The sequence below is a fragment of the Ananas comosus genome, linkage group 3 (genome assembly GCF_001540865.1).
Source record: "Ananas comosus cultivar F153 linkage group 3, ASM154086v1, whole genome shotgun sequence".
Taxonomy (NCBI): Eukaryota; Viridiplantae; Streptophyta; class Magnoliopsida; order Poales; family Bromeliaceae; genus Ananas; species Ananas comosus.
The window spans coordinates 6,098,569-6,109,361 of record NC_033623.1 but is presented as its reverse complement, the minus strand read 5'-3'; the positions used below and the strand labels follow the sequence as shown (position 1 = coordinate 6,109,361).

The following is a 10,793-nucleotide window of genomic DNA, read 5'->3' as shown; positions in this document are numbered from 1 at the left end:
CTGCATCTGCCTTCATCCAAGGGCCGAAAACCTAATAGCACCAATGGCTTGGTGCTATTAATAGTATTCTAGCCTAGTTCTATACGTATATATATTGGAAGTATCGTCTTCCAAATTCTGGGGGCCTTGGATCCATACTATAACCACCACTAACTACTTCACTAGTAAACCCTAAGGATCCAAAGGCCCAAAAGTTGTTAGTATATGCTTTCAAAAGACTGTTTGCTCATTATGGCAATCTAGTACTAGAAGTTGAAGAGAGAAGGTTGCTCAACTCCAGTAATCAAAAATGGCTAAAACCAAGGAGATAAATATAAAGACACACTGTCACATAAAATTGTATTCAAGAAACGAAAAAGTGGAAACAATACCAAAAGAGGCCTGTCGGTGACAGTAATGCTAATGCAATTATTTGGTTAGCACCATTTACTATCACCTTGTGAAAAATATACCTACTAAGCAAATTAAGTCAAAAGTCATAGATGAAGAAGCTCATCAAAGACGCAGAGAGATTTCACATTACATCTGCACAAGCATCCAAAGAAACTACATGAACAACTAGGAAAAGAGTTTATCTGTGCTATAACAAATTCATGGTGCTGATGGTTTTGACATTACCGCATTGTAAACTTCTGCGAATTTTCTATTTCCAACTCTCGGAGAACCGAAGTTATACATTGTCACAGATATCAAACCATGCCTAGGAATCATCATTAAGATGCACATTAGAAAATTATCCCAATAATATACCAGAGTTGTTCAAAAGAAGTGCATATTATGAACTTATGCTTTCAGTTGTTCATCTTTTCACTATTCTAGTAAAAACACAGAAGGTAAATGATTTGTTGCTCCACATTTTGATTGCATTTCAAACTATAACATGTATGGCATGACACTCTTCAACCCTCCTGTTTAGTAATTGCTTTAGAAATATGGAGCTCAGCATGAAGTGGAATCTCAACAGTAAGTCATTGGCTCTAGGTGCGAAGTACTTATGGGTAAAATACAAATTTCATCCAGGTAGTTTGACTTCAATTTCTATCTCATCCTCACAGAGTCAATTATGAAAATTTCATCCTTGAAGTCTACCATCCAAAAGTCGCCATCTCAGTACCATGATTACAATTTACTAAAACTAAAACTCCTATGAGAGAAAGTGAAACTAATGTCAAAGTTTAAAGACGAATGAAATCAAGATCAAAGTTCAACAACAAAATTAGAACACGATGAAATTGAAACTTTATCAACGAAATTGTTACACTTGAAATTTAAGGACTAAATTGATACCAGTTCAAACCTCAAGGACCAAGTTTGCAACTAATCCATCAAAATTTATCAAAATTCAAATAAAAATAGATAAATTTAACTTACTTGGCCAATTTGCTTAATGAAAGTTCAAGAGCAAGAAGGGTAGCAAGTGCTCCACCTAAACTATGTCCCGTGACATAAACATGCCATTTAGGTTGGACTTCCATACCATCATCATCACTGTCATATACAAAATATAGTCATCTACCCAGGTAGTAACTTTAGTTGTTTAAATATATATTATGGGTTTTAGCGAACACAATTGGAGAAATGGTTAGAACTCTAATTAAGTTTAAGACCAAAAACTTTATTTATAGTTAGAGGATTTTACATATAGAACCCTAAAATATTAATAAATTGTAAAACTGAGATATCTAACACTCCTCTTCAAGATGGAGCATAAATGTTTCTCATGGCCATCTTGAAACAAACTGTTATTCAATATAGTGCTTCTTAACCCTTTACTAAGGATATCCGCAAGTTGATCTTTCGATTTCACAAAAGGAATGCAGATTATTTCCTTTGTCCAACTTCTCCCTAAGTTTCTATCAAGTTCAACATGCTTAGTTAGTTCTGTCATGATGCTTAGTTAGTTCTGTCATGTTGCACAAGGTTGTGCAATATTAATAGCTGCCTTGTTGCTAGGTGATGCAAACCGAGAGGTTGCCAAAATTGAGTTTTCAAGTTTGCTTTTGTTTAAAGATAAAACTAGATTCAATTTATCAATTCCGATGAACTTTAAGCAAGGAAGCAAAAATTTCAGCAAGAAAAAAATTAAAATCGAATTGAAGTAATACTAAGATGATGATAAACCTTCAATATATGAGATAATAACAATCAACTGAAAATACATATAATAGTTCCAAAAGGTAAATTCGGCTTTATCGGACTTAAAACTTTAGGTTTGGTTGTTTGGCAAATATGATTGATAATGGTGGAAGGCTAGATTAAAAGGGGATAATAGGGTATCAAGAGATAAGAGATACAAAAAGTGCACCGTTCACACGATTGCGGGGATCCACAATCGACGAGGAGGGCAGTGCACCACAGGTAGAAATTCGGCAACGGGGAAGAAGAAGATGAGACAGTGACTCAGAAGAAGAGGAGGGGTAGAAGTAGAAACCGATCTTGTCACGAGGAAGAAGTGACAACGATCAAGTTGAGGAAGAAGACGATCTCGGCGCGAGGAAGAAGCGTCGATGATCTTCCTGGGAAGTAGAACACCAAGGATAAAGAGTGAGAATATGATTTTCTATTCATCCAAATATATCTCACTTAAGGCTTCAAAAATCATGTATTTATAGTGTTGAGAGCCCTCCTATAATAAATTATTGTCTTTTCGTTTTCAACATAACACGATCACCCAAGAGTCATGCATAGAAAACGAAGCAATTTTGAAAATTTCAAAGGTCTTTGTTTTTGGAAAATTCCAAAGGTCTTTTGGGGATTGTTTCTTTGTTTATTGGAGAAAAGGGTTTGGGTTAGCCAAATCAACTAAAACTAAATGATTTAAGTCCGAATCAAACACGAACCTACAAAATAAAAGAAAATTACATTCAAAAATAAAATAAGGTTTATTTGCTGCATCACTAGGGGTGTAAACGAGCCGAACACGAGTGAGCTGAGGTCGGCTCGTGTTCGGCTCGTTTATTAATTGAGCCGAACACGAGCTGGCTCGTTAAGGTATCGAGCCGAAAAATTCAGCTCGTGTTCGGCTCGTTTATTAACGAGCCGAACACGGGCTGGCTCACGAGCTGGCCAACGAACAATTAATTACAAAGGATTAGATTGAATATATATAAATTATAAAATCTTATCCATTAGGCTTTGATCTAATAGTTGAAACTTTACATATAAATTTTATAATTAAGCTCGCATTTATATTTTTATTTTGCTAAAAATTAAATAATAAAAATATATATTATATATTTTTATTTATTTATATATAAAAATATAAATTAAATAAACTATACAAATATAAAATATATGTATTCGAGCTGTTATCGCGCCAAACACGAGCGAGCTGACCCCAGCTCGTGTTCGGCTCGTTTATTAAACAAGCTGAAAAATTTAGCTCGTGTTCAGCTTGTTTACTAAACAAGCGATTCGATCTCGAGCTCATTTCGAGCCGAACACGAGCTGGCTCGCGAGCAGCGAGCTGGATTGCCACCCCTATTTGTTGCCACAATATAACATAGAGGTCTTAATCTTTCATCCCTAATTTCTACATAAATCTTTCAAGCCACAGCAATCCGCAGAGTACATGCACCATAGCTCTATACTCAGCTTATGCACTGGATCTTTTATTCCTAATTTCTGCCTTCATCATTCATGTGTTGTTGTTTGCTTTTTTCTGAGCCAAGTGACCAAGTTTCCACCCGCAAAATTCTCATCTTCAGCAATCAAGTCATCTAGCTCAATCAGCATCAATAAAAGCCTTAATTTAAATGACCAGTGCTTGAGAACAGCGGCCCTCTACGGGAGGCTGGCATTAAATAACTCAAGATATAAGAGCCTCTAAGTGAGTTAATTTGGAATCATACAACTATTGCTTTACTACACTGACTGCATAAGCTATGTCAGGCAGGTGCCGCATCTTGAACTCGGTCTTCCAGGTGCTGTCCTCCCGAATCCGGAGCTAGTGATAGCCAGACTTCAAGTCCAGCTTGGTGAAGTAGAAAGCATGCTTCAACTGGTCCAGGAGATCGTGAATTCGTGGGAAAGGGTACCGGTTCTTGATGGCAATTTTGTTGAGGACGCAGTAGTCGATACACATTCATCACCCGCTGTCTTTTTTTGGCACCAACACGATTGGGGAACCACAGGGGAAGCTGCTTGTTTTGATAGCACCACTCTCGAGCAGCATTCTCCACTACAAAGTCTCGATACATGCCGAGGTTCAATAATGGAGCGTTGCTGATCAATTGTATCTCATTTTCCATGGCCCACTTTGATGGCAACCCCTGGACTTCTTGTGCTCGCCAATCAGTTTGGCAACATCGTCAATCCTTTCCCTGCACGAAAGCGAAAAACTTAACAACTTGTTATTTGCATCTTTAGATTCAACTGGTCGATTGACCAGCAAGGCAAAATTTTGGCAAACATTGATCATTCTCTTAGCTTGGCGAGCCATAGGTCTATAGTTGCGGACAATGCCTTTATAGCGAACTAAAATTTCCGCCCATCCTTAACAAATTGGTACTGCTGGAGACGACGAAAGGTGGCATCGCTGTCCCATGGGAAGGGACAACCAAAGATAAGGTTGCAAATGTTCAGTGACACAATCTCGCACACTATTTCGTCTATGTAGATATTAGTCACCGCAGACTTCACCTTGCACTGGTGATCGATCTTCATCTCGACGTCGCTGGTAATCCACCCCAATGGACATGGATATGGGTGTGGGTGTGGGTGTGGGTGTGGAGTAGTCGACAAACCCAGCTTTTGAACTAGATTCTCCAAGATCAAGTTCCTTTGGCTGCCAAGATCAATAATAGCATCAATCACCTCATTCTGGACCTGAACTCGGAGAGCGAACAACTCCCTTTTGTCAGGTGGATGTGACGGGCACAAGCTTGTCTTGTTCGGCATGGTCATCAAAGTCAAGCTTGTGTCCGCCTTATCAATCTGTCCAACCAAGGTAGGATGTAGTGTTCTAAAGAAATTAAAATGTTATTTTGATGGAATAATTACAGATCTTAATTAATCAACACTTCTGGACAATGTCAGGGCAAGTCGGAATTGGATGCGAAATTGACGTCACAAATAATTCCGAATCGAAATTTATCCTTAGCTGGAACACATTTGCTTGCTAGTTGCTAATGCCTTAGGCACACCTCACCTAATTCCAACCACCCTAAATGGGATTTTTGGACTGTAGTAATCAGCAAATTGCATCATTCCTTCATTCCCTTCTTTCACTTCCTACTCTTTCTCTTCTTCTTCTTCTTCTCCCTCTACTCTCCCTCTCCTTGCTGCCTTGTTCCCTGCGGAGAGCTCCAGCAGCAAGGTGAGAAGCAGCAGCCGGAGCAGGGTGTGAAGCAGCAGCAGCCAAGCATCTTCAAAAGTAGAAGAGAAGCAGCAGCAAAGTTAAGAACTACCTTACCATCTTGTTCTTCTCCTCCTACTCTGTTGGCAGCTGAAGCAGCAGCCAACCGTAGCAGCTACTACTACATACAACAACAACAGTTGCAGTTTCAGCAGCAAAATCAGCACCAGCAGTAGAGTTCAAGGTAGGAATTTAAGGAATTTCGAAACCAAACTGCTGAGGAATTGGTTACTAACATTCTTGGCGAAGAGGTGAACCTGAAAAGTGTTCTACTTCAGCAAATTATCTGGTAATTTAGGTTTAATTGCTGAAATGGTGAGGGTCGCTGGAATTATGGTTTCATACTGAATTTTGGGCAAGCTGAGTTTTAATTGAATTTTCTTTTAATCTACCTACGTAGCTGAGATTTTGAAGGGTTGAAAGTGATCTTACCTTCATCTAGAGTTGATAGGAACTTCGTTTGAATTGATTTGAACATTAATTTTTTCTGAATTTCAGTTTTCATTGAGGTCTTCAACTGAAAAAAAAAAAATAGTTTTTTGTTGAAGCTGAGTTCTTGAACTTTATTCCACCTTTTTGTTGAAATTTCGTGGTGATTATTGAACTTTTTCTATGGCTTATGAACCAGAGAACACTATCAAAGTTGTCCCACTCTCTCTTCTGCCCTGGCTGCGGATCAGGAAAAGCAGCAGCAACAACAAGAATTTCAGCAGCAGCAGAATTTCAACAGCAGCGGCAGGTATTATTTTGTGAAAATTGGTTTGTGTGGAGTTAATTACTGTGATCAGAATGGTTTACGGTGTTTTAGGAACCTGGGAATTAAGTGTTATTAGTTGATTTGAGGTGGGTGTCGCTGAATTTTAGTTTCTTCAAACCAAATCGGTTTTCGCTAGATTTTTTCATTGATTATTGATTCGGCTTAAATCCAGCAGGGATTTGTTGGATTCTTCTTCACTTCCCGAAAATTTTGGAGCTGAGGGAGGGTGCTCATGAAATTTCACCTTGATCCGAGGTCGGATTAGAGCACTAGGTGGGTTTAAATTTACCAAATTCGCGAAATTTTCACTAAATTGCGAAAATTTCAGCATGTATATTATGGTTGTTCAATGTTAAATTGTTTAGCTTCAAATCTTTGGATTGGCATGAATAATAATGAAATATGGACTTTGAGTATGCTAAACATAATTATAGAAGAATTTAGATGCTGAATTTGGACTTGGAACATGTACAAAATCCGCACTATACCGCCGTAGCTCCGTCATTAGCATTTATTTTCGTTAACCGTTTTTACTCGTTTGTCACCCTTATTAGAGGGTAGTGAGCATGTGGATTAGTGTAGGATGGATTAACGCTCATGTTGAGGGACTGAGTGTGATTGTTATAGCAGTTGTTAGACTAAGCTCTATAATAGGGTGCCGTCTCAGTCGATGGTAGTCCGAATCCTCAGATTTTGCATCAGATTATGCCTGGGGCACATGAGTCACCGTTTTATAATCTAATTGATCATCCGCATTCGACTTAACCTGCACGAGCCAGATTCGAGCTCGAAAGAGACTACGCTTTTTACTCGATTGGGTAGCCCCCAAGTGCCTCACCAGAGTGAGGCCTTTTCGCGTTGGTGTTGCAGCAGCCTTTCAGGCGACCTACCTTAGACCAGCCACCCTCGAGGGTGGTGCGTAGTAATAGGTTGGCGCAGGCTTGATCGGCCCTGGAGGCGGTCATATGGATTGAGTTGGTGGTGTTTGCTCAATAAATAGTTGATGCATTTATCATAGCGACAGTTTTATTTGAACGTTAGTAGTGTAGATCCATAGTAGCTATAGATTTCTTCCCAGCTCTACTACTTATAGCTTTTTTACTTACCCAGCTTTTTCTTTTAGTTTTCACAGGCGTAGTGCGTAGACTGTCCGCGTTAGTGACGATACCCATTAAGGACTACTTGTTTATCGTAGTTCTCACGCCCTTTGTTACTTTATTTTCTTGCAGAGCCCTCCGTCCCTGTCGCTACTACTGATCGAGGTAAGGGAGTTGCGAATCAGATCCCTGCCTGTCCTTGCTGGTTCAGCTAGAGTACCCGAGTTAGCTGATTTTGGGGAGGGTAGGCCACTGTACATATAGTTATAGTTGTATTTTATTTCAGCTTATGTGAGATGTAGTTGTATCTGATGGATTTAGCTGTGTACAATTTTGGAGCATGTATGTATAGTGGATTGCTTTTAGTTTTAGCAGCTTTTAATTTCTGCTCTGGCACTTGTAGTGCTCGTGTTGTTTACAGGTGCTTTCTCTTCGTATGCACAGGAAGTCCTGTGTGCGCAGTAGGTCTATTGACGAGTCCAGATTGGGTGGTAACCCCGAGCGTGACAGATTTAGTTGGTATCGGAGCTTAGGAATAAGTCGTTGCAACTTAGTAAACCCTAGACTTTTGGTTGACCTTAGGAAACAAGACATGAGAGACGTGATATGCTGCGAAAGTCGGCAATTGAATTGTTAGAAACTCTCCCGTGAGTGTGGAGAGTGATTGAAGGAGATGTGTAGATGACATTGTTTACGCTTTAGTAGCTAAGGAGATTACTATTTCCCCTAAATCGACTACATCGCATTTAGCTATTAAGAACTTGCTCTTGAATTTAGTGGCTCAACACTTGAAGAATTACCTGATAAACTCCCACCTCTTAGAGCAATACAACATGCTATTAACCTTGTCTCTAATTCGTCCTTACCTAATTTGCCACTTTATAGGATGAATCCAATAGAACATGTTGAGTTGAAGAGTCACGTTGATGATTTGATTAGAAAAGGGTTTGTGCGGGAATAAGTTCTTGGACAGCCTCGACACTTCTCACCCCCACAAAAGGGACGGTAATTGACCTTCGTGGTCATCAATTTTCACGCCTAGATGACATGATAGACATGATGTGGGTCATCAATCTTCATGAAAATTGACCTTCGTGGTGGTTATCATCAGATTCGTCTTAGACTAAGGGACGAGTGGAAAACTACTTTAAAAACAGAAAAAGGATTATATGAATGGCTCGTCATGCCTTTTAGATTGACAAATGCCCCCTAGCACATCATGAACCGGATCTTTCGACTATTCATACGAAAATTCTTCGTCATGTATTTTGATGACATTCTGATTTATAGTCGTGCCGAAAAAGAATACATTAGGCAAGTTTTTGAAGTTATGGGAAAAGAAAAAAAAGTTCTATTCATTTAAAGCAAGGATTAAAGTGTCGTGGCACGAGAGCATGCCACTGTCTGCCTGGCACAGTACGACACCGGCACACTTTCATGCCGACACATGGTACGCTTGCGTGCCAATGGATATGTATGACCTCCTACCAACACGTTTTGGCACGAACTTATTTCAGTTTTTTTGGTTCCAAATTCCAATAAGCTCTTATAATATTATTTGAAAAGATTAAATCAAATAATTATAAATATTTGCTATATATAACTTACTATAATCATCAATTAATATACTTGTAAGCTTTTTTTATATGTAAAGTACAACTACACATGATGAAGAATAAAAATTTTTACNTCTTTCTTTCTTTCTTTTGACCATATTACAGTTTTTCTTTTATAAAATACAAAAACTAATTTTTAAAATAATTTTTAAATTATTTGAAAAATTATTTTTTTGTATTTTATATGTAAAGTACAACTACACATGATGAAGAATAAAAATTTTTACAGATTAGAATTTTAAAAATGTAAAGACATCTTTCTTTTTTTCTTTTGACCATATTACAGTTTTTCTTTTTATAAAATACAAAAAAATAAGTTTTAAAAACATTTGAAAAAATTATTTTAAAAAGTATTTAAAAAATTTATTTTTTCATTAATTTTTTCAAAAAATATTAGATCTATCAAAAAAATTAAGCAATAAATTATATGACAAATAAATTAAATTAATTTAAGTATCAACTGATTTAATTTAGCTTTTAATTTTATCAGTATTTTTAATCTTCTAATGCAAAACAATTTATGTTTGATGTGCCTCAAAATTTGTTTATTGAATTTGATTTTATTCCCTTAATTCGCCAAAAATTTTGCGAAGCGATAAATTTTGGTAAAATAATTTATGAAAAAAATGGATGTATGTGCTGGAAGTGGAGGGCTCGGGCCGACAAAGGGGGTGCGGGGGGCTTTGCCCCCTGCGATACGGATCAAATATGTAAATTAAAAATTTGCTCGTATATTGATAGACAAAAAAAATTAAATTATAATTTGTTTGACTTACCTAACAAGTAGATTTTCGATTTGCAATGTCCTTGGGGGGTGTAGGATGCTTCGTGGTATCCCAAAGAACAAAACAAAAAGAAGCAAAATGTAAAAAAAAAAATAATAGTAAAATAGTGTGCCGGCACAGCAGTGCCGTGGCACGGACCTGCGTATCGCTTTGTCTCGTGCGATACACAGGTCCGTGTCGCGGCTTGGAGGGGAGTCCGAGACCCCCCCCTGTACCGTGCCTTCTTGGTGGCACAGTATATGTCGCCCCGTGCCGTACGGCATAGGACGGCACTTTAAACCTTGATTTAAAGAAACCCACTTTTATGCAACCTTGAGTCATTTTTCTAGGATATGTTGTGTTCATAGAAGGTATTTCGATAGACCCAGAAAAAGTAAGAACCATCATAAGACTGGCCTGAACCAAAAGATATCCACGAAGCTAGGAGCTTCCATGGCATAGCTACCTTTTATCGTAGGTTCATTAAGGGATTTAGTACCATAATGACCCCACTAACAAATTGTTTAAAAAAGGAGATTTCAAGTGGACAAAATCCCCAACCAAAGCTTTTAATAAATCAAAGAAAAGATGATAGAAGTGCCAGTTTTAATTTATGCACAATCCGGGCAAGATTTTAAATGATTTTAATCAACTTCCGTCATACTCCCATTTCAAAATGAAAACCAACTGTCCCTAACGCAAGTGGCAAAAAGCTTGATGGTTCGTACCCGAGATTCAAAGTTCGAAGCATAGTTGCTTCAAATTTCCAGCTAAGTTCATTTCCAAATAAAATGAACAAAGCGGTAGCATACTACCATCCTCTCAAAAAAAATAAATAAATAAATCAAAATCAAAACAAAAATGACTTCAAAATAAGTTTATTGAAAAAGGGCCTGGGACGTGACATCGCCCATCTAGCATCCAGCACAACGCTGATGCAAAACCCATGCACTTCTATCGCTGTAAGTCCTCCACACTTCCCCTATGCCTTGCATGGGTGGTTGTGGCAGCCCTTCACGTGTCCTTCACCAAGCAGCGATGATGATTGGTTGGCAATGATGATGGAGAGTGAGCGGAATCGGGTGAGTGGGACTGGAGTGAGCAGCAAGGATTTTTGGAGGCCCGATCATCAAAGAGAACCCACTTGGACCTTTCCTTTTCTTCTTCTTTTGAGATTAATTCACCCTATTCTGTTCATTAGTG

At 38.3% G+C, this 10,793-nt stretch overlaps 1 protein-coding gene and 1 long non-coding RNA gene across 13 annotated transcripts in view; one reads left to right on the top strand and one right to left on the bottom strand.

The window, feature by feature from the left end:
- The window catches only part of LOC109707352, a 58,190-nt gene that overhangs the window by 4,077 nt on the left and 43,320 nt on the right, over nucleotides 1-10,793 (bottom strand). For 7 of the 10 annotated variants that reach the window (XM_020228570.1, XM_020228572.1, XM_020228574.1 and 4 more), the window contains 2 exons: nucleotides 1,372-1,488; nucleotides 619-700 (listed from right to left, as the gene is read on the bottom strand). The exons of 1 other annotated variant lie outside the window; for it this stretch is intronic. In XM_020228570.1, the coding sequence (XP_020084159.1) occupies nucleotides 619-700; nucleotides 1,372-1,488 (199 nt within the window). The remainder of the gene's footprint in view (nucleotides 1-618; nucleotides 701-1,371; nucleotides 1,489-10,793) is intronic. 2 more of the 10 variants (XM_020228573.1, XM_020228576.1) reach the window with 2 other exon arrangements.
- LOC109707354 lies at nucleotides 3,450-7,601 on the top strand. 3 transcript variants are annotated; one of them, XR_002215472.1, is made up of 3 exons: nucleotides 3,450-4,948; nucleotides 5,038-5,540; nucleotides 5,985-7,581. It is a non-coding gene; the product is annotated as an uncharacterized LOC109707354 (long non-coding RNA). The 3 variants fall into 3 exon arrangements; XR_002215473.1 differs by having other exon boundaries at nucleotides 3,456-5,540; nucleotides 5,985-6,386; nucleotides 7,343-7,601; XR_002215471.1 differs by having other exon boundaries at nucleotides 3,458-5,540.